We start from the raw sequence: 22,416 nt of genomic DNA, 5'->3' as shown, positions 1-22,416 counted from the left end.
TATGGAGAGTTTCTAAACTCCTAGGCTAGTTCAGGTCTCCTCCTGTGGCTCCTTGTCCCTCAAAAATTACAACACTCATCATAGTCTACTGTAATCTTGTGTTGGGTTGCCTATACTAGCCTCCCACCAGCACACACACGTGTGTGCGCACACACACACACACACACACACACACACTGACAGCTCCCTAAGGACAATGATCAGTGCTAGTGCAATGGCAAGTGCTTCATGAATATGTGCTGAGTACTCAGTCTCCAGCCTCATTGCTTTCCTGAGCTCCAGATGGGCACATCTGCCTACCACCCTACAAATAAATTTCAAATTAAACATGATTGCATCCTCCCCCTCCTTGTAAATGATGCCAGGATCTACCAGTTGCCCAAAACAGAAACCTCACTTCTTCACTCAAATAATATTTATTGAGCTCCTCCTCCCTTTGTTTCTTTGTTGGCAATACAGTGGATCATAAGGCAGGCTCAGCCCCGGTGGCACAGAACTTACAGGCTGGTGGGCATGCATCACCTACCTGTTTCTTATAACAGACATCCCAGTAAGTGTCATTGGTTGTTCTGATTATACCTTCTAAATTGCTCTCCCATCTGTCCTTTCCTGGAGACATCATCTACTAAATAATCTGTGCCTCGACTGCCATTGCCCCAGTTCAGGCTTTTGTCATTTCCTGTCTGGACTGCAATGAGCTTCCTAATCCGTGTCCCTCCCTCCAGCCTTGCTTCTTATGTCCCATCCCGGCTACACTGCTCCCCTGTTCTCACCTTTGTGCCTTTACATCGCCTTTCCCTGTATCTAGAATGTCCTTGGCCCTTCCTCAGTTAGCAGATATTTATTGAGTACCTAGCAGACAACAGGCACTGTTCTACGTGCTGGAGATTCAGCAGTGACCAAAACATCTACTCTCATGATGTTTCCATTCAAGAGGGGAAGACAGACAAACAAGCAAATAATAATGTCAGGGGGTGATGAGTACTATTAAAAAAAAAAAAAAAAAAAAAAAAAACAGGATAGAAGACTGAGAGCTACCACTTTAAATAGGATAGGTCTCTGTAAGGCAATATGTGTGCAAAGATATTAATGGAGTGAGATAATAAACTCTGAGGACTCCTAGGGAAAGAGCCTTCCCAGCAAAGGAACAATCAGTAATCACTCCCCAGTTAAAAAATGCCTAAAGCAGGAACAAGCCAGGCAAATTGAAGGAAAAGCAAGACAAACAGTGTAGCCAGAGCACAGAGGGTAAGGATGAGGTGTCTTAAATGAGTCAAAGAAGTCAGATAAAGTGGGCTTTGAAGGTCATGCTAAGTGGGTGCTTCACCTACCCCTGATTACTTTTCATCCTCCAATGTCAAGTGCAGAAATCATCTCCTGAATAGGCCATACACCATCCCACTCCTGGCACTTACCATATACAATATGTTTAATTGACTATTTTTGTGAGTCTCCACCACACCATGAGTTCCCTTCAAGCAGGGGCTCTACCTTACAGCTCCATGCTTTATAGAGTGCATCACAATTCAGTAAATTATTTTCAGAGTCAAAACACTCTTCCTTCTTCATTCCATGCCCTGCAAGCAATTCCCTGGTTACTAGATTGATTTCTCAATGACTATGGCACTAGGAAGGGGGTGCCATGATAGTGAACACATGCCTTCTGGTATTTAGAAGTTACACATGTATGCTCACCATTGCACATTAATAAAGACTTACTTATACAACATCAGCCTCTCTTTTGGGCGAGACTTAACTGGTGAGAAAATAATCACCTCTGGGTCATGATGACCCAAGGAAGGCACTGCTCATGGAAGAGCAGCATGAGCAGCCCGGAAGGAGCCCCAGATGCCCCCTCTACCTCATCACCATCTTCCTTATTTCAGATGGCAACCCCATCACCACCAATCTGTCCAAGCCTGAATCTTTAGCAACACCTCAGAGAGCTCTCACACACTCCCACATCCAGAAGTCCTAGAACTCCCACCTTTCGCTATTTCTGTACCTACCCCCTCATCTCAGTTCCAGAGGCCCCACCCAGGAGGCAGCCCTTCACCACATTTCATATGGACTCAGGTTTCAGCTCCCTAAATGGTCTCCCTACCTTCTCTTTCCAAAAACACTCTCCACATACCCAAAGGAGTTCTTCCAAGAAAATCTGATTTTACTTCCCCACTTAAAATTGATAGCTCTCCCCTATTTTCAAAATAAAGTCTAGCCTGTTTAGGTACCATATAAAACCCTCCTTGAGCTGACCCTAGGCTCTCTTTCCAGTTTACCTTCTCCCCTATCTCTTATTCCACATTCCAGCTTTACCAACTACCTGCAATCTTCTGAACAGTCTGTACCTTTTTGCATCTCCACACCTCATTACATGCAGTTACCCCTATGAGAAATGTCCTAGAAGACAGCTGTGTATCTTTTCAAAATTCAGCTGAGACATTGTGTTGTCTGTGACATCTTCCTGAGCTCTCCTCCCCACAAGAAGAAAGTTGTCCCACTTGCTCCTATGGTGCCTTTATCACCACACCTATTATCTTGTATAACAGTTATTTGTTAAGGTGTCTGTCTCCCTCCTGGGCTACTTCTTGGTTTTCTCCTGAATGGTTATGGTTAAATAGAGATATTACAGTTTATATCTGGGCAGAATGATGTTCTCAGAGGTCTCAGTATCTGACTTGTCCTGGGTGCTCATTAAATAATAACTGAAGGAAGAAACTCATGAATCACATGTCCCTAAATTTTTACATTCTTGGTTGTCCTTCAGAACCTTCTCCCAGATCTCCATGTGCCTCTGAAGTTACTAGAGATAGAAAAAAGGCCTATAAGCAGTGAAGAGATAAAATAATTTTAAATATAATAATATAATAATTATTATATTTATTATATTATAATAAATATAATAATTATTAACATGGTACATTTAACATGATTTATGGTTTTCACTGAATCTGATTTCATTCTTGTAGTAACCTGGAAGTAACTAGTCACTGCACCTTGCCTAAGGTCACACAGTTATTGAGCCAGCCTCAAACACAAGTATGATGCACTTTTTACTCTACCAGAGCTGCCTCAAGTATATTCCATAAACTCATGCAGCCCAAAACTCTGTCTTCTATTCACTGGGGAGCTCTGCAAACTAATCATAACTGTGGTTACTTTGCATGTATTTGTACAAGGGTGTACATGTGCATTTATGTGTACATGGGTGTACAAGAGTTTGAGTACATCTCTATTCCCAAATTAGAAGCAGCAAATTTAAAAAGAGTGATTGATAGAGGCAGGTACAATGCCACAATCAAGGAACAACAGCTGTCAGAGATTACACAGACCAAAACCGGAAATGAATAAAACCTGATGAACTGAAGTCAGGCCAGCAGTCTGAGGCCACTGAGGAAGCCAACATTCATCCCCACACTGCTGGCCTGGGAATGCCCCATAATCACAGAAGAATGGAGATGTGCAACAGTAACCCCAGATCACCGAAAGAAATGTCAAGTTATTAAGGCAAGCAGACATAGCAGTGGTTTTAAAGAGAATTCAACAAAGATGGTTGAAATAAGAGAATTCTGGCATTTAACGGAATGCAGCCATCTTAGAAATTTTACTTAGATGGAATAATCCTTGTCCTACACAAGATATGTGACAATATACCCACATTTAAAGGGACCCCAAGACAAACAGATTCTAAAATTAGTTTCACCAGTAAGTCAACCTACCAGGTCATCTATAATAGTGTTAAGAATCTAGTCAAGCTCTGGTCAGTATGGGCTCATTTGGTTGAGCGGCATCCTGCAAACCAAAAGGTCATGGGTTCAATCCCTGGTCAGGGAACATGCCTAGGTTTGCAGGTTCAGTCTCCCAGGGCACGTACAAAAAGGCAACCACTTGCTGTTTCTCTCTCACATCAATATTTCTCTCCTTCTCTTTCTCCCTCCCTCCCCCTCTCTCTAAAAAATTAAATTAAAGTAAAATTAAATGTAGATCTGTAAATAGAAAAGAATGTCACTGATAAATTCTGGGGAAAAAGCAAACTGTAGAACTATATATGGACTATGATCCCATTTTTCATAACCATAGAACAAAACTACATCTCTTGAAGGAGCATGAAGAAAGCCAGGAAGGGCACACAAACTGCTAATGTTGCTTACCACAAGGAGTTGGGTGAAAGGTAAATTAGTGGGGTTTTTTACACTTTGGTACTATTTGAATTTTCACACAAAACATCATTAATTTTTAATAAAATAAAAGCATTTGTAGAGGCATACATTTCCTTCCATCTCCTTCTTACTGTCTGACTAGACTCACACCCAGGCCTCTGCCCTGACGTTCCACCCAACACCTCCTACCCCAGCCCCACTTACAGATGCAGGCAGCAGCCAGCAGGCGGCCAGCAGCATAGGGGGTGAAGCAGCTTGGGAAGATGGGCTGCACCATGTAGTTGGCAAAGGTGATGGCGATGATGGCCTGGCTGGTGGGCTCAATAATGAGGAGAGAAGTCCAGAGTCGGATGAAAGCAAGCAGTTCCCCAAAGGCCTCGAGGATGTAGGCATAGCTGGCCCCAGACTTCTTAATGGTGGTGCCCAGTTCCGCATAACAAAGGGCCCCAAAAGCGGAGAAGAGGCCCCCAACAGCCCAGATGACCAGCGAGAGGCCAAAGGAGGCGCTGTACATGAGAACACCCTTGGGGGACACAAAGATGCCTGAGCCAATCATGTTCCCAACAATCAGGCACACACCATTCAGCAGAGAGATCTCCTTCTTCAGCGTCACCTGTTCGGGCCCTGGGTGGGCCTCCTCTGCCAAAGGGGATGCATCCCCCGTGTGCTGGGAGGCCACTTCGTACTTAACGCCATCAACCATAGTGGAGGAGGAAAATAAAGACTTCACCAGCTTCCTGGCATTGCCCTCTAAGGAAGAACAATGAAGATAATATATATCAGGTGGTTGGCAGTACCATAGTATGCTCCCCCATAGGGACCAGTATGGACAACCTGCCCTGCCCACCATGACTGAGACCTCTCTCTTGCCTCCCACCTCCCATTAACTCCTTCTCAAGCTGGCCTTGGATCATCAAAACAACCACAACTCAAATTTTTGAGGAAAGGCACTCATTCCCTAGAGAGAAAGTATCTGTCTCTCACCCTCACTGTGAGGCTGGTGCTGTCAATGTGATTTACAGAATAGGAAACTAAATCCTGGTTCTACCTGGACTGGCTGTGATAAGATACAGGAATTAGGGCAATCATCTGGCAGTTCCCAGGTGTAACCATGATTAGAGCCAGCATTTTTCAGCCTTACCTCAAAAAAAAAGGTTGGCCCTGGCCGGTGTGGCTCAGCTGGTTGGAACTTTGTCCGTAACCTGAAAGGTAGTGGGTTTGATTCCCAGTCAGAGCATATGCCTAAATTGTGGGTTTGATCCCCTGGTGGGGTGCATATGAGAAGCAACCAATTAATGTTTCTCTCTCACATCCATGTTTCCCTGTCTCTCTCCCTCCCTTCCCCTCTATCTAAAATCAATAAGCACATCCTAAGGTAAGGATAAATAAATAAATAAAAAGTCTGTCTTCCCTCCAGTTTCAGGCTCACCTGTCACCTGTCACCTGTCCTGAGATGGAACATGAGGAACCAACCTTGCAAGCAAATAATCTGTGGGTTCTCCTCACAACACTGCTCTTTTCCCCCAAGGATTCTAGCTCTGGCAAACCTAAAGGCTTCAGATATTTCCTGCTGGAAACCCAAAACACTCCCCCTGCTGAGGTGAAGTGCTCAACCCTAGCAAAGCCCCAGCAGCCTCACCCCATCCTGAAAGAAGACAAGCTATTTTCCTCTTTTCCGAGATACCTTTCCCAGTCTCTATTACTCCAGATCCCTGCCGTCAAATCCCTCACATTAGCATAGTTGCGTCACCCAAACGGTATGAATGAGAGAAGGGTGATCCAAATGTACAGCCCAATCTAGAGATGATTGGATTCAGCTGGTGACCACTCCCCACCCGGAGCTCTTGCTGGAGATACGGCCCTGAAAGCCAAAGCCAGAAGACAGCTGAAGCAGGGCAGCTGATGCTGGCCCTCGCACAGCAGGAGACAGCTGAGCGGAAAAACAGGCAAGGCTAGCCAAGCAAGTGGAGAGACACTAGGGCTAGGGGCACTGGGGAGAGGAAGGGGACACTGCACAGCAGCAAAGAGGGAGCAAGTGAGGGGGCTGCTGAAGGAGAGAGGGTGAAGCACTCACTACCTGGCTAAAGATGTAAGCACGGCAGCAGCGCCAGGGGAAGTCAGGAGCCTTGCTCTGACCACTCCTTCTTCTCAGCCAGCAGTGAAAGGAATGGCCAGGCAAGGGCTTATGGATTTAAGTCAAATGAAGAAGTCAAGAAGGGCGGAGGGGCTGAGGGCGGGGGAGAGAAGTATTAAGCAACTGTGTCTGGGTCCAAGGTTCACTGGCCCCTCATCTCTGCAAAAAGGGCATCTAGGAGCTCTGGGCTCAGCACTTTCTACGATAAGAAGGCACTCCCTCAGGAATCTCCCTTGACAGGAGCCAGAAGAAAGGACTGTCAGCTGGGCATAGCTCTGAAGCCCTGGGGAAACTGTCTCCTAGCAAATTAGCCCTGATGAGCACTAGGCAGGCTGGGAAAGAATGCACAGCCCCATCTCCCAGTCCTTCAGACCCCACCCTAGCCCACTTCTCTCATCCCAAACAAGAAACGCCAGAGGGTTGCACACAAAGGCTAGTTCACAAACGAAGAGATTAGAGGAAGTGAGAGTGAAGTCCCTGTACCTCGTGACTGGGCGTCCTAAGAGTAAAATTCTTCACACTTCCTGGCAGAGTGAAGGGTGGCTGCCTCTAAACTTGGGCCATTACCCTAAGGCTGAGCCTCAAGTTGCTTCCAAGGAAACAGGGTTAAGAAATTATACTCTAACCTCTGGCTGCATTCACCACCCGTCCCACACATGTGCCCTTTCATCCTTAAGAAAACATACCAGGATCTTTGGGTAAGCATAATGCTTACAAACATCTTCCCCAAATACAAGTTTACTCCAATTTCCTAAAAATATGGGGAAATAGGATTTCACTGAGCCATCCTGAACATGCAGGCCCAGAACAGAAAGAACAAATTGCGTAGTTTTTGGAAACCATAGATTATGCTACCTTTATCGTCTACTTAAATCTGGTATTTTGGGTCTCTTTTACCAAAAGAGTTATACTCTATCCATTCTGGAATCCAACTATCTATTTGTCTCTTTTCACAACTTTTTCAGAACAATCCTCTTTGGTTATTCTACAACCAGAGAATGTCAATCTAAAAATCCCTGTACCCTTCCATCCTAGCCCCTTAAGCTTTGTTTTTAAACCAAGAGAGGGATCCAGATGTTTGCTTTCCCAGACAGCATCCTTCTCCCAAGTCACTCTCACAAACATCTGGAATCTGTGGATGAAAAAAACGGGTTCTATGGAAAGTAATCTCACAGGGTAATCTAATTATAAATTCCTAACTGGGCAAGTTATGATGGGTAGTCATGCAGCAAGCATACAATTTATTTACTAAAAGGTTTATCTTTGGCTTAAGCAACCCCTGTTTATTGTTTCTGTACATCTAGGTTAACACACTTTTGAAGTGTCCCATCCTTCTGGTATATGATTGAGACAGGATAGATAGTAAGAAGCTAGGGTAATTCCTTGGCAAGTGGAATAGGGAAACTGAGACAGATAGCTGATCAAACTGGCCAAGCAATTTACAGCCAGAAACAGAAGGTCACCTCCCTAGAGATAACATCTAGACCTCAGTTGTATTTCAGTTCCAGTCACAGAAAAAGCACAACCAGGTAAGCTATGGCCAGGACCAGCTGCAATGACTAAGGACCCCCTGCCCTGGCACTGACCACTCAGTGGAGACTGTGACCCTGAAAGCGCACACCTGGAAAGCTGATGAATATTCTATTAAACCCTCCCCTGAGACCTCCCTGAGATTCCCGCCTGCAGGAGCGAGATAAAAGCCTCAAGATAAAGGACGCAGCGCTTGGAGCTCACTCTCTCACTCTTCCTCAGGGGAACAGCCTCCACCATTCCCCTTACCTTCTTCCCCCACTTCTTAACCCCACAGGCATGTGTCTCCTAAATTCTAAGGCAATGAGCAGCTGGCAGCGTGTCCTAGGCTGACCTCCTGAACTTATCCCCAAAGCCCCCTTTTCTCTGACTTCCCAGTGAAGTAAGGCTGCGCAGCCTAGGCTCTCCTGTTGCTTCTTCTATGCTAGGCGCTTCCTTGTCTTACTGTCCTCAGCTTTAATAAGTGTATCTTCATAGTTGCCTGGACTCGTGCTGTGAAATCTTTCCTACACAAAATCAAGAACCCATGCACTACCGGGTGGCCCTAGGCAGACCCTCTCAGGGCCAGACCCCCCTGCCCATAACATGACCACTTTCAGGGCCCTCCTTCTAATACATGACCACCCTCAAGAGAGCACATAACCTTAACCTGTAATCCGATCCCCACCTGGCTTTTTCCCACCGACCTGTAATTTTCCTTATGCTCCCTCCTTAATTTCAAATGTGTAAAAGAAAATATAAAACTTATTCTCAGGAGCATTTGAGAACTTGCTCCCCTGGCATATGTTGTCAGTTTGCCTCAGATAAACTCTTACAAAAATTCTCTACAGGTTTGGACATCTCTTATGTCCACAAATCCATCCAGAGGAGACTGTCCTTTTCTCTCACGTGCCCCCTTAAATACTCCTATAATAATAATAATGGCTGTACTTATTGAGCACTTACTGGAACCAGACACACTGCTAAGCATCTTAATGCCTTACTTCATTTAATCCTCCCTGCAGCCCCTGAGGCAGGCACTAAGTCCCATGCCACGGTGCCAAACTAGTGAGGGCAGGCTAGCCAACAGAGCCCAAGCTCTTACCTGGCACTGCGCTACCTCCCCAACATCCCTACTCCCTCCTATCTGCCCAGCCTCTGGGCTTTCCTCAGACAAGAAAACACTTCACATGGCTTCCTAATGAATTATCTGGAAGAAGATGTGATTATATTAAAAAGAAAGCCTCTGCCCTCCTTCAGCCTGAAGCCTAGACCCTCCAGCAAAGCCCATCCATCTCCTTCCTAGCTGTTCCTCTTGTTTCTCATCTCTGCAGGCGAATACAAGTCTTCTCAGCAGCACTGCATTTGCTAGGGTGCCCGCTTAAAGAGCAAACAACGCACACAGAAATACATCATCACATGTGCCTTTTTAAAACCAAATTCATTGTCACCAAGGGGCGGGCATGTGTCCTAACGGGATGTTTAAAAAAGAAGTAGAAATGAAGGAGGGACAAAGGAAGGAGAGAGAGCGTGGGGTCAAGTGGGGAGAGAAGTGTGTTGTTGAGTTTAATTCCTGGCTAAGCAGTGTCTGAAAAGAGAAGTCCTCTTGGAATCTAGAAACAGAAACCCACACTCCAGGAAACAGCGTCCCCTAGCGGCGTCACTCGGAATGCGAAGGGTAGAACCTCCTTCCTAGCCTACCCTTCGCTCGCCCACACAAACTAACTGGGCAGGGGTGGCTGTCCTTCACGGAGAAGATGCCCCCTCTTTTCTCGACCACTGCCTAGCACCAGCGCCGTGGGCGAAAAGGCACCATCTTTGGCAGCTCACATTCCTCCGAGACCCTGGTTCACAGGGTAATGCTTCCACCACTTAGGCAGCCTGGGGTCTGGCAGGACCTCTCCTAAAGGGCTCGTCCACACCAGGCTTTACGGAAGAATTTTGCAGTCTGGAACCTCATGAGATAACGGTGTTCCTGATACGCAGCACCCCTTGTCCTCTTCCCCTGTCTGAAGTGCATTCAGGACCTAGTGGAGATTACAGGACAGCACACTCATCCTACAGCCTGTGGGAGAAGTTTCAGATTCAGGGGCTCAGGGAACCCAGGCAGCAGGGCCCCCAGGATACAGTGCCTGGCACAGTAGCCAGTGGGGCCCCTTGACCTAACCCCACCTGTGAATGGCAACAGCAAAACACCCTTTCTCGAAAAACCAGCACACAGTCCAGGGTCTTGACTCCTCAGTCAAGTTCAGGGAGCTAAATGTGATCAGATGTTTTCACTCCCAGAGACCCCATGTCCTGCCTTCCTAGTTCCAACTGGTCTATGCTGCCTCCCCTAACAACAGAAATAGAAAACAGATACACTCTGGTACAGCTAGATTGCCCCATCACCCTAGGCTGGAATCTCAGCTCCTCCCTCCCCAGTTCTCCATTTGTTTTTCTATATCCCACAGTGGCTACGACAGTCCCATAAAAAAAGAAAACAAGTGAAACAAGAAATTGTTTACTCCTGTGGCCAGGGCTTCCATGAATGTAGGGCTAAGTCTCTGGGCAGAGGGCTCTGCCTAGGGAGGGTCAGCGCTGGGGCCGCAAAACGAGAGGCTCTGAGTTTCCTGCATTCAGACAACCTTCAGGACTCTCACTCCATCCTCCTCCTGCACTTCCCCTCTCACCCACTGTCCCCGTCTCCCACCTCTTACCAGTCCCGTGACCTTTGGGCAGGTTCGAGGAGGAGGGGCTACCAGCACGTTGGGGGTGGGGGTAGGAAAAGGTGCTAGCAAGGGGCACCAGGGTAAGGCTGGAGCTGCAGCAGCTGTTGACTCTGAGGAGCAGAAAAGGCAGAGGGTGATGGGACCGAAATGGAAAACAGGAAAACATATGTGTGACTCTGGCCGGCTGCAGCAGCGGGGAGGGGCCAGGAGGACGGGCTGGATCTGGGACCCATAGGACCTCGAAGCCTGCCTGCCTCTAGGCTCCTCCTCTTCCCTACCTCAGCCTCCCCCTCCCGCCCCCCTAACTTCCTTGTTGCCCTACATTTACTAGCACTGAAGCTCTCCCAGCGATTTACACTGCCCTCCTCATGCCCTTTACAACTCCTCCTCCTAATTCCATTTCCCATGCATCTCCCAGTCTCACACTATCATCAGCCCTGCCAAAGGCACAGAATCCATGGTTAGAGCAATGGACCTCTGTGGTCCCATCTCCAGAATCTCAGTGTCATTTCAACCCCTGTGTAAGGCAATCCATGCCAAGGAATGTCACTTGTCAGGGTACAATTGAGCGCATACCTAAACACTAAGCAAGCCCACTCACAACTCAGGTCCCCAGTTGGTTCAGGTGATGCATGTGTTGCTAAGGCCAGCCAAGGAGGCCTGAGCAAGCCCTGACACAGGGCTAATGAGTTGGCATCACTTCACACCAGGATTATTTAAATACGTTGAATGTTTATTTAACAAAAGTGGGGGGATATGATTTTCTGGGAATAAAAACTGTTTGCATCTTTCTTTCTATTCAAAGTTAGAACTTATGTGATTTCATTACATACAACTTTCTGAAGTAGACAGTCTTCTTGGTAGGCACAAGAAACCATTTAAAATGTAGATATGGCATAAATCTCTCTCGGGGAGTGGCACTTCACAGTGTATGGTGCGTTCTCAAAATTCCAGCTGTGACTTCTGCCCTTAAGCACCTAAAAGCTGGTCCTAGGGCTATACTGTGCAACTTATACCTGTACCTGCATGTTGCAAAATTATTTTGGAGACAGATGGTCCAAGTAAGCAGTCTCTTAAGGATCTCTCAGTGGATGGTAACCAGCTTAAAGTTCACCAAGAGACAAAGACAGAAATCAGAGTTCACTGCCACCAAATGTCCAAATTACTCCGAGAATAATTTAGTGCACTTTTAGACCCAGGCTGCTAGCCAGTTGGTCTGCCCCTTAAGCCTATTCCGGGGTCAGGTCCAAGCTGTAAATGAGGGAAGTACTGAGAAGTCTAAAACTGCCCCTCAGCTCTGGACCCTGCTCTCTCACTCCACTCCAGCCATACTCGCCTCCTTGCTGCTACCACACAATCATGTTCCAGGGTAAGAGCTTTGGCAATTGCTGTTCCCTCTGCCTGCAACATTCTTCCCAGAGATATTAATTCCTTCACCCACTCCATTCAGGTCTGTGCTTAAACACCAACCTCTCCATCCCTTCACCATGCTTGACTTTTCCTTTAAGGGCACTCATTACCATGCCAAGTTGGGAGTTCATTTGTTGTCAGCTGCTCCACTGGGGTGCAAGTATCATCACCAGAGCTTTATTTACCCCTATCCTCAGTAAGGGCACATGTGGACTGTCAAGAAAAGTTTGCTGGAAGAATAAATGAATAAATGAATAATGCTCTCCCCCTAGACTGATTTCCCAGCTGGCTGGGCTCTGGTGATGTCCTTGAACTTGCCCTTCAGCTGCTGCTGCTCTGGCTCCTAAGCAAGGAGTATTTAAAAGTATTTATTGTTTTTGATGTAATGGGTTTAAGGAAAAGGGAAGGTATAATGTTCATATTTACTGGGAGGTCCAAAATAGTTTGAAATGGACTTTTTGTCTCATTAATGGAAAAACAAAAAAAGCCCGTCATCTAACGCGCTTTCCCGGATCCTGCAAGCTCTCAGTGCTCCGTCCCACCACCCAGGCTCAGATGACACTTCTGGATGCAGCGAGAGTAAAGCGCGACAGTCACGAAGCGGTGAACGGGCAGAGGAAAAAGCAGAGAGGTGACCGCAAGGTTGACGCAAATGCAGGTGGGTTCGAGAAGAGTGAACCACAGCCCCTTAAGCGTGAACTCTTCCCAGACCCCACTCCCGGCTCCCCTCCCGACCCCCAGCTCTCTCTGCCCTTCCCGGCGATCCTCGCCCCTTCTCCACAACCCTTCCGCCCACGCCCAGCCAGCTCTGCCTCTCACCTTGGCCCGTTTCTCCCACTTTCCCCCACCCAGCCTCACTTTCCCGGGGCCCGGGGCCTTCACGTGGCTGCCGCCTTCTGTTTAGTTCTTTCTCTCGGCCCCGTTCCGTGTCTGCGGCCGAATAGCTCGCCTTCCCAAATCCTGAACCTTCCTCTGCCCGCCCTCAAAGCCCGTCTCAAGAGTCGGATCGTCCTTGATGGTCCCGCTACAGGGGCCGAACCGGGGTGTGCCTTTGTGAGAAACGCTCACAATAAAAACTGGGACACAAGACTTGAGCAGTAAAGCGAGGCCTTTATTCACGAGTCTGCAGAGCCGGGCGCACCCTCACAGCCAGGAGAATGTGCGCCCCAAGTAGACAAAGGAAACTGGTTTTATAGTCTTAGCTTCCCCACCCTGAAATTGCTACCCTATAGTGATTATTTTCTCCACCCTAAAATTGCCGCCCTAAAGTGATTATCTTCACCCTAAAATTGCCACCCTAAAGTGAGAACGATTAGCTTCCCCGCCCTAACGCAAACTAGCTTCCCCTCCCCTCTCCTTCTTTCCTGTTTCTCCATGACTGGATACTTCCGAGTTACAATCTAATGCGTTCATCTAAATGCCCCTATTGTGATTTGTGAATATGCTAATGCTGTCAACTCCCTTCTCAGATTCTTTAATTACATTTGCCCTTTGTTACCAATGACTTTTTACTGGTTTGGGAGTCACTATGTTCTTATTTCTTACACCTTGGGGGACCAGAACCCCACTCCACAGGGCATTCCTCCAGTTCCCTCCACCTGGCCAAGCAGCTCTCGCCCCTCGCGGGCTCCAGAAAACGCCAAAAGAGGGGCTTGTGATGAACGTAGGCAAAGGGCGCAAAGGGCCGAGAGCCAAGAAACCTCGCAACCGCTCCTCTGCCTTCTGACTCAGGCACAGCTGTGCTGCCCCTGGGAAAATTAAAATGACCGCGGATACCCTTCGACGGGCCCTCTGCTCCGGGATCTCAGCTTCCTTTTCCCTCCCTCCCAATCCAGCTCGAGCTGGCGGCCCGACGGAGGTCTGGCAAACCTCCCCCTCATCCCGCCTCCTGCCCCGAGACGCTCGGCTGAAATCCTGAGGGGCTCTGGGTTGCAAAGCGCGGTGGGATAACACGGAAGGAGCGGCGCCGGCTTCAGCCGGGGGAGGGATCTTCCGAAGGGCGCCTCCTCTACCCAGGATCTCAACTCCCCACCCCCTTGGGGGGACTATTGCATCAGCTTAGAGATCCCAAATTAAGGAAAGTGGTCTCCACTAGGCCGGAAAGGTGTTGAGCAGTAGCGCCGCCGCCAGGAGGCAGCACTTAACAAAAAAAATGTCCTGGCTGAGGGAGCCCGGGAGGCAGGAGTGACCAATGCACCTTTTGCCTTAAGTCTTTGAGGCTGCGTGAACCCCACAATAGAGGATTTGCTGGCCTTGTTCAAGAAAAGGGATCTGGAAATGCTTCACCATGTTTTAAAGCTAAAAGATAACTTGTAAATAATAGTTTCCTTTTGTATACCTTTTGGACAGTCTCGCTTTGGCATTTTTATAAAGTGAGAACGCTGCAGAGAGGTTCACAGAAAGCCACCCACCTTCAAGACCTTATCTGGTGGAAAGTGAAGCTTAAGAGATTTCAAAGCTGTGGGGCAAGAAAAAATAGTTTAGCCCGAGGTCATACAGATTTAGTAGAGATTTGACAGCCATGGGACCAGAAAAGGAGTATGTTACAATAAATTATATAACTAATAAAGTAATAATAATATGCAAAGCAATGTATTGTGTGAATGGGTGGTTTATAGCCATCAGTTCCCACACTTCTTGCTGAGTGTGACAGTAATTTCATCTTGAGCTGTTCTAAGAAGGAACATAATGAAGAGATGTGAAATAAGACATTTCCCAAACCTCAGAATTTGGTTACAAGCATGCAAAAGGGGGAAGAAGAGGATACAAAATGAGGTGGCAACACAGAGTCAGCTTCACTTCTGCTCTTTCTCCAACATCATCATTATTCATCCCAATGGTTTAAAAAACACTTAATTTCCCAGGACAAAGCAATTGTACAGAAGTTACAGTATACAGACCCAACAGAAAGATATTTAAATAAACATGTTGGACAAAATAAACATGAGTGGATAACAAAATGTTAAAGCCAAGTATAGGCCATGATGCCCTTGAGGGGCAAAAGTGTTAAAGAGAGGGGAGACATGAAGCTCAGATTCCTGATGCTTCCCATTGCTCTCGACTCCAGCTTCTGCCAAATGAACTCCAGAGGTAGAGGCATCTAGTTTGGGATGCTGAAGCCCTTTCCTGTGGCTTATGAGTCTGATGAAGTCACTGAGGAGAGCTGTCCAAGTGCCAAACCCCGCCCTTGCAAGGGCTCCATGAGGCCCCTGAGAATGCTGATGATGTTAGCTGTCAGCACTAATGTTCTGTCTCTCTCTTAAAATCCAAACCCATATTTCCTGCTATTTACAGCCCGTGGATTGTCCCCTGCCACATCAAAATAACCACGTCAAAGGCTGAACTTGTCTTCTTTCCCAAGACCTTTCCCCCTCCCCGATTTCCCAGTTTTCCTGGTCAAACTTCCCATCCTGCCCCCAAAACTCTCCAGCTCCTTGACTCCCACAGCTATTATTACATGTGTTCACTTCTGCATGTAGAGTTCATGTTATCTACATTATTTGTGCACTTTAATATATGTTCCCTTTTTTATGATTTTGCAAATCAGTGGTGTCCCCTACTGTGTTACTACTGGAATAAAGGAATGTTACTGGTTCAGTTCTATAAACACTATAAAGATACAGCATTGGGCCCTGACTGGTGTGGCTCAGTGGGTTGGGAGTCACCCTGTAAACCAAAAGGTCACCTGTTCAATTCCAGGTTGGGGCACATGCCTGAGTTGCAGGCTAGGTCCCTGGTCCCATTTGGGGTTGTGCAAGAGGCAACTGATCGCTGTATCTCTCACAAATTGATGTTTCTTTCCCTCTCTTTTTCCATCCCTTCCCCTCTCTCTAAAAGTAAATAAATAAAATCTTTTTTTTTTTATTGTTTTTGGTAAGTGAAAGTGAAGTATATGAATGTAAGATGATAATGGTAGTCTGTGGTCTTATTTCCCTTGCTTAGTTTTTTGGGTCCATCTGTTGGTTTAACAGCCAAGTTTCTATTTTTTTCTTTTAAATTTTTGATTACATTTTCCCACTACCTTTTAACCCCCTTATACCCCTCTCCCGCCTGCAATCACCACACTGTTGTCCATGAGTCCTTTTTTCCTCCATCCCTTCACCCCCTAACCTCCCCACCCCAAGTTTCATTTGTTCCCATTCTTCTGGTTCAGTCGGAGCCTCTACTATTCTTATTGTTATCAGAATAGCTTCTTTTAGTTCTTAAACTAGGATCCACCCTTCTCCTCTTTCAAAGCTCAGCTCAGAGGCACCTTTTGTGGAAAAACATCCTGGTCTTGCAGAAGGAAATTATAAACTTCAAATGACCATTTCACCACTCCCTCAGGTTCTCTCAGTCAGCATGCATATAAGTGTCTAGCCTAGCACACAGTAATCGGCACTTTTGTAGGAACCTCACCATTTGTAAGCACTTTCACTTACATTATCATCCTTAAAAATGTTTTCACAAATGTGTATATTAAGCTTTTTTTAATGAAAAAATTAAGGATAAGTGACTTACTCAAGTTAAGTGATTAAAAAAGCAGAAGCAGCCCTGGCTGGTGTGGCTCAGTGCGGGGACTAAGCTCCAGCCTGTGAACTGAAAGGTCACTAGTTCAATTCCCACGCAGGGCACATGACTGGGTTGCAGCAAGGTCCCCAGTTGTGGGCCTGGGAGAGGCTACAACCACGGCAAAGGATGGATGGATGTATCTGGCACATCAATGTTTCTCTCCTTCTTTTTCCCCTGCCCTTCCCTTTCTCTAAAAAAGGAAATAAATCTTTTAAAAAAAGAGAGAGGAAGGAGTCAGAGATGTGGATTTGCCACTTACTAGTACATACCTCAAGGTTGTTGCAAAAATTATATTAGACAATGTGTGGTGGTAGCTCTTATAAAAATGGAATCAGATCTTAGCTCTGGTACTTCTTCCTCAAGAAAGCCTTGACAGCGTACTCTAGATCAAGGTTCGTTACATGCTTACAAGCATCACATACTTCCCTTCCTACCACTTATCTCAGCGGTAATATTACAGTAATGTGATTATTTGTTTATTGTCTTCTCTCTTTAGACTGCGAGCTCTATCAGAATAATGATGTCTGCCTTGCTCCCCAACAGAATCTCCTAGGTAGGCTTAACACAGTGCTTGTCACATAGCTCTTCAATTTTGTCGGGTAAATGAGAACCGAACCCAAACTTTTTGGTTCACTCTAGGTTTGACTCTTAGGCTGGGAAAAATGTTAGTGATGAGGGAGAGAAGATAGAATGAGGTAACATGCATGTTACTCCGCTGATAAAAGGTAAATTTCAAAGAACTAGACACTCCTGCAGGGAACTCGTAGAAACAGTTCAGAACGGTTCAGTCTGGGAGGACACTTCCACTCAAGCTGTAACCACCACAGAGGATGCATACGATTAAACACCGTTCTGGTCCCAAAACCAGGCTGCAGTTCCGTCCTCCTTTTCCGTACAATGACCCAAGATGGCGGGGCCCGTGATTGAAAACCAGGTTCAAGATGGCGGCCTCCACCTTTCCCTGAAGCGCCGCGCGGGACCACGGAGGCCACGCCCACTTCCGGTTCCTGGGGCTTAGCATGGCGGCCTTAGGTACTCTGCTCTCCAGTAAACTGGGTGTAGGGTCCGTAGGCTCGGGAGTCCGTGGGGGCGGGCTCGGGAACCGTGAGCTGGCAGCACGGCCTCTTTCCCAACTCTGCCCTGTTTTCCCAGCAGGTGTCCGGAGGCTGCACTGCAGCGCGGTGGCTCGAGCGGGTAGCCAGTGGAGAGTCCAGTGAGTGCCGGTTTAGGGGAAGCGGGGGGTCCAGAAGCTGTGCTGAGTCCTAACCGGACTGTTTTTCTCCACCCAGGCAGGGTCTGGCCGCCAACCCCTCCGGCTACGGGCCTCTTACGGAGCTCCCAGACTGGTCTTACGCGGGTGAGCGCTTTCTGATAGTTAACCCTACTTCGGAGAGCCGCTCAGAGAGAACGCCCCTTCAGGGAGCGGGGTGGGGGCTGGTGTCAAGGTGGGGGCTGAGTGAACAACGTATTGAACTTTATAGGGGTAAGAAGTCCTATTGTTTATTTTGTAAATTAAACTACTTTTATGGAAAATACAGCTAGCCAAGATCTTTTTGGCTTGTGCATATAAGCAGAAGACGATTGTGACTTGGGGCGCCACCCGGGGAAGGGAGTGAAAAGACTATGTTTCTCAGAGTCGTTCTTAGAAAGTTGGGGAGAACCGCCCATCTGTGTGGTGATTGCATTATTAAGAATTTGGTACCACATCCAGGGAGAGCTCCTTGAAAGGCTGCCTAAATGAGCATCTCAGAAGAATAGTAAAGTGAGGATTGAGGGTGGTGGCCGCCCTTCAGAAAAGTCGCTTCCCTTTACTTTAAAACAAACAAAAGAAATATTAGCCCTAGGAGACAGGGAGCTTTGAAAAGTTGAAGCCACTCCCCATACCCCCCTATGGGACTCCAGTTTACAGGTGGGAAAATTGAGACCTGCAAAAGTTAATTGCCTGTGATCACCCGCTAGGTAATAATAGCAAAGTCAGGACTAGAACTCAGCAGAGAACAGGCCCCCTTCAAGAGCATAGAGACCTGAGTATTAATACACTATTGGATTTTATAGGAGTATGATCCTGCTTCATCAGATATTTGGTGTCTGAGGAGGATGGTACAGATCTTTTCTACTTGTTATTTACTATAGGAAGTGAAGGATCTTCTTGAAGTTGTATGGAATATTGGAAAGACTCTGGAATTAATTCATAATCTAGATTTCTCTTCTTGCTAACTGGGTCTTGAACAAGTTACTTAATTGTATCTCTCAATTTCCATATCTGTAAAAGAATACTTACCTCTTACTGTTCTTGTAAGGATAAAATGAAATGACCAATGTACACCTGGCATACACAATATTGACTCCCTTGATTGATAAATAATATCCCTTACCTGTCTTGCCTTCAAACTTTTGAGCAGAATTTTTACTCTTATTTGTTTCTTTGTTGAAAGTGCCCTTTCTCTTCAACTCCATTATAAACTATTAGAGATACTGCATCCTTTTAGCAAGTCTGTAGATATATATGAAATTTTTATTCTGTGCACATGTGCCTATACTACACTGAAAGCTTAGTGAAAGAGTCCCTGATCGCAAGGAACTTAAAAGTCTAGCTGGGAAAACAAATCATGGACATATTAAAAATTAAATAATCTGCAGTGCTCTGCTAGTTTCCAAAAGGACTTGAGATGGCTGAATAGGTTAAAAACAATAGTACAATAAATGCCCCAAGGCAAATAGATTAATGTTAAGTGATTGATATGTACTTCTTTCATACGATTACTCTGTCCAGCAAAGCTATCATTTAGAATGGAAGGGCAGATGAAATGCTTCCCAGACAAGGTAAAGCTAAAGGAGTTCATTACCACCAAGCCATTATTACATGAAATGTTAAAGGGACTTATTTAAGAAAAAGAAGATCAAAACTATGAATGTTAAAATGGCAACAACTATCAACAACTAAATCCAAAAAATAAAAACAAAATCCAACTAAGCAAACCAGAATTGGAACAGAATCATAGGTATCAGGATCATTTGGGGGGTTATCAGCTGGGAGGGGAAAGGGGGAAAATAGGGAAATGGTGCAGGGATTAAGAAGCATAACTGGTTGGTACAAAATAGACAAGGGGAGTTAATAATACAGGAAAATGTGAAGCCAAAGAACTTACATGCATGACCTATGGACATGAACTAAGGGGGATGGGATTGCTGGAAGGAAGGGTACGGGTACTGGAAAGAGGGGAGCAAAGGGAGAAGAAATTGGAACAACTGTAACATAATAAAATATACTTTTTAAAAAAGTTGAAGAGGTTGGAGAAGGATTTCTGGGACAGATAGGGTTTGGCTGGAAGGAAAGGCAAGAGGTGTTTTTCTCAGTATGGAGTGAGATGGACTTTTGCAAAGACTTCCAGTGAGTAGAACAGTGATCGGTTTGCTTGAGTGGAGTGTTTCTGAAAATAGAACAAGCAGTTCAGCATTGCAAAGAACCTTAAATTCCAGGTTAATGAGGGGTAAGTGAAATAGAGTAGGAATGTGCCAGGAGCTTATTCTTGGGGATTCTGACATGCTTCACCCTTGAAGGTGAGGGATATGTTTTAGGAGAATTTTAGAATAGGTGTGTAATGGAAGAGAGGAGCCCTCATTCCTGCCAGGGTTTTCACAGGGTGCTGCAGGCCATGCCTAACATTTGCCTGTTCTCTCACTTCTATCTACAGATGGCCGCCCTGCTCCTCCAATGAAAGGCCAACTTCGAAGAATTGCCCAAAGAGAGAAGTTTGCAGTGAGTGGTTAGAGCCCCAGGCAGGGCAACCTGTATGTAATATGAAGAAGAAAGTTTAAATTATAATTTGTCTTGACCTGTGTTGACACCTAAGTTAACATATACCCCTTACACTAAGGTTTTAACACTACTGTGAGAAGGGAGAAATAAAGTAAGGTAGTCCTAGGGCAGGAACCAGTAGTAGGCATTCTGCCACACATTTTACTGTCTTCCTCCTGCTTTCCAGCCCAGAACCTGGTCCCACCCCTTCCCCAGTCAGCAGTGTCATTTTCCAGCTGAAACCTCTGACTTTGATCTGTGAGTGAAAGGATATATGGTGCAGAGCTCAAGCCCCAGATGTTATCCACACTGTTTTCCTGTCTGTTTCAGAGACGAGTTGTACTGCTGTCACAGGAAATGGATGCTGGATTACAGGCTTGGCAGCTCAGGCAGCAGGAGAAGTTGCAGGAAGAAGAAAGGAAGCAGAAAAATGCTCTTAAACCTAAAGGGGCTGCTCTGCAAAGCCCACTACCAAGTGAATAAAAAGCAACTCCTATCTCCCTTTCCCAGACTCTCTCTGGCTTTCTTGCCTGTCACCTTCATGCCTCATCCTAGCCATCTTTTTATTCCCCATCCAACTTCAGAGCAAAAGAGCTTGGACACTATATAGAATAGGGTGTAAGAGCACTGCCAGGAAGGGTTGGGTTAGTGCTCCAAGATACTTACCCCCTCCTTTGCCAGTCATAGAGCTGGCCCAGCTATGAGCAGTTACTGCTCTGCAAACATGAAAAAGGGGCAAGTTTTCTTGATCTTCACCAGGCATTCGAGCCTTGAAAAACCTATATACAGCTCAGTCTGCATGCAGTTACGCACTTAATAAATGTTTTGATGAAAAACACTACAGCTGAGGTCCATTTCTTCACAAACAACTGGTCAGTTTTTGTAAACTAGATACATGGCCCAAAAGGGTACCTCCACTGGGAAGGCTGACATGGGAAGAACCAGACTTGGGTGTTGCATGTTCTAAAGATTTGGACCTTGAGGTTTCCATGGTTCTGATTGAATTCCAGAAGTTGGTTAGAGAGAAGGCTGCCCTCCTTATGCCAGTTTGTGTAGGGAGCCCTGGAGGTACTCAACCCCCAAATAATCACTGTGAGATAGGTATCCCCTGTATACCTCCCACAAACCCATTAGCTGCTCCCAAGACCCAGCGAAACCTTTCATTTTATTGATCATGGCTCTTCCCATGGATTCTGTGTGGAAAGGACCTTTTCTCTTATTACAATACAGAACATGACTTTTTTTCCATTTTCATGCCACAAACGTGTTAGTTCCTAGATTTCTTGGATTTTGGGAGCTTCCTACCTGACCTAATTTCTGTCCAGCTTCTGTTATTCCTTCCCTTGCTTTCTTTCCCTCCCTTCTTTCCCCCAATACCACCTCCTCCTCTCGCTGACCAATGCAATTCTTGGGTCTCAGGTTTCACTGATGGTCGGGTTTTCTGTCTCCCACACTTTTCCTGCTTCTGTTTGACTTCCAGATCTGATTCTCAGCCTCTTTCTTATCTGTCTCCTTTTCTCAAGGCCAGTTTTAGCTCGTTCTCTCATACATACCTCCTCCACCTTTTGTTCTCAGAGACTAGTCAGCCCCTGGAGATTTTACTCTTGAAGGAATTGCCTCCTTTTCCAGTGTATGTAGGGAACTAAACCCTAATGTCCTGACTTCCGGTCTCTCATCTAACAATTGCACCAAACTTGATTTCTTTTTTCCCAGATTCCATGGCCTTGCACCCCTTCCCTTCCCAGCCAGTTCTAATTTAAGGAGCAGCCAGATTGCAAGTGGCCTAATAAAGGGATAACATTTTTCTACGAGGATAGGACCCCCAGATGCAGCGTGGTTGTGGGGTTTGTTGATGGGTAGTTCGTTCTTGTTTGTTTGCAACAGGGACAGAGGTGGTTGTCAAGAATAAGAAACAAAAGGTTCAATTTGGTTTAGTCACAGGTCGCAACAGACAATCCCCCAAGCCAGGTGTCAGGCATGGAAGACCCCCCTATCACGATCCCGGACTCTGAACTAATTGCCCCAGCCACGGAGCCTCCCAGTCCTTCCCACTCTGAGGGGAGACAAACGCTGAATACCGGAGGAATTCAGCCACCCAAAATATGCTTAGGGGAAGAAAGTCTCCCACATCCCGTTCCCTGG

General features: G+C 46.3%; 2 protein-coding genes across 3 annotated transcripts in view; one reads left to right on the top strand and one right to left on the bottom strand.

The window, feature by feature from the left end:
* SLC7A7 (solute carrier family 7 member 7) overlaps nt 1–10,649 on the bottom strand; it is a 33,142-nt gene extending 22,493 nt beyond the window's left edge. Inside the window, exons 1-2 of one of the 2 annotated variants that reach the window (XM_090270294.1) lie at nt 10,503–10,649; nt 4,365–4,910 (exon numbers count right to left, since the gene is read on the bottom strand). In XM_090270294.1, coding sequence (XP_090126420.1) covers nt 4,365–4,863 — 499 coding nt within the window. In that variant the 5' untranslated portion in view covers nt 4,864–4,910; nt 10,503–10,649. Of the gene's footprint in view, nt 1–4,364; nt 4,911–6,237; nt 6,346–10,502 lie in introns of those variants that run through there. The other variant, XM_090270295.1, reaches the window with a different exon arrangement.
* A 6,806-nt stretch (nt 10,650–17,455) lies between these two features.
* Nucleotides 17,456–20,779, top strand: MRPL52 (mitochondrial ribosomal protein L52). Its single transcript, XM_090270293.1, has 5 exons — nt 17,456–17,507; nt 17,628–17,688; nt 17,765–17,832; nt 20,171–20,235; nt 20,605–20,779. Exons 1-5 carry the CDS (start codon nt 17,495–17,497, stop codon nt 20,755–20,757), a joined length of 360 nt encoding a protein of 119 aa, XP_090126419.1. The 5' UTR covers nt 17,456–17,494; the 3' UTR covers nt 20,758–20,779.
* The last annotated feature ends 1,637 nt before the right edge of the window (nt 20,780–22,416 follow it).

This window comes from Furipterus horrens, unplaced genomic scaffold, assembly GCF_987537825.1.
Source record: "Furipterus horrens unplaced genomic scaffold, mFurHor1.1.pri manual_scaffold_3, whole genome shotgun sequence".
In the NCBI taxonomy this organism is placed as follows: Eukaryota; Metazoa; Chordata; class Mammalia; order Chiroptera; family Furipteridae; genus Furipterus; species Furipterus horrens.
The sequence above is the reverse complement of the archived record's forward strand: the minus strand, read 5'-3'. Positions and strand labels throughout refer to the sequence as shown.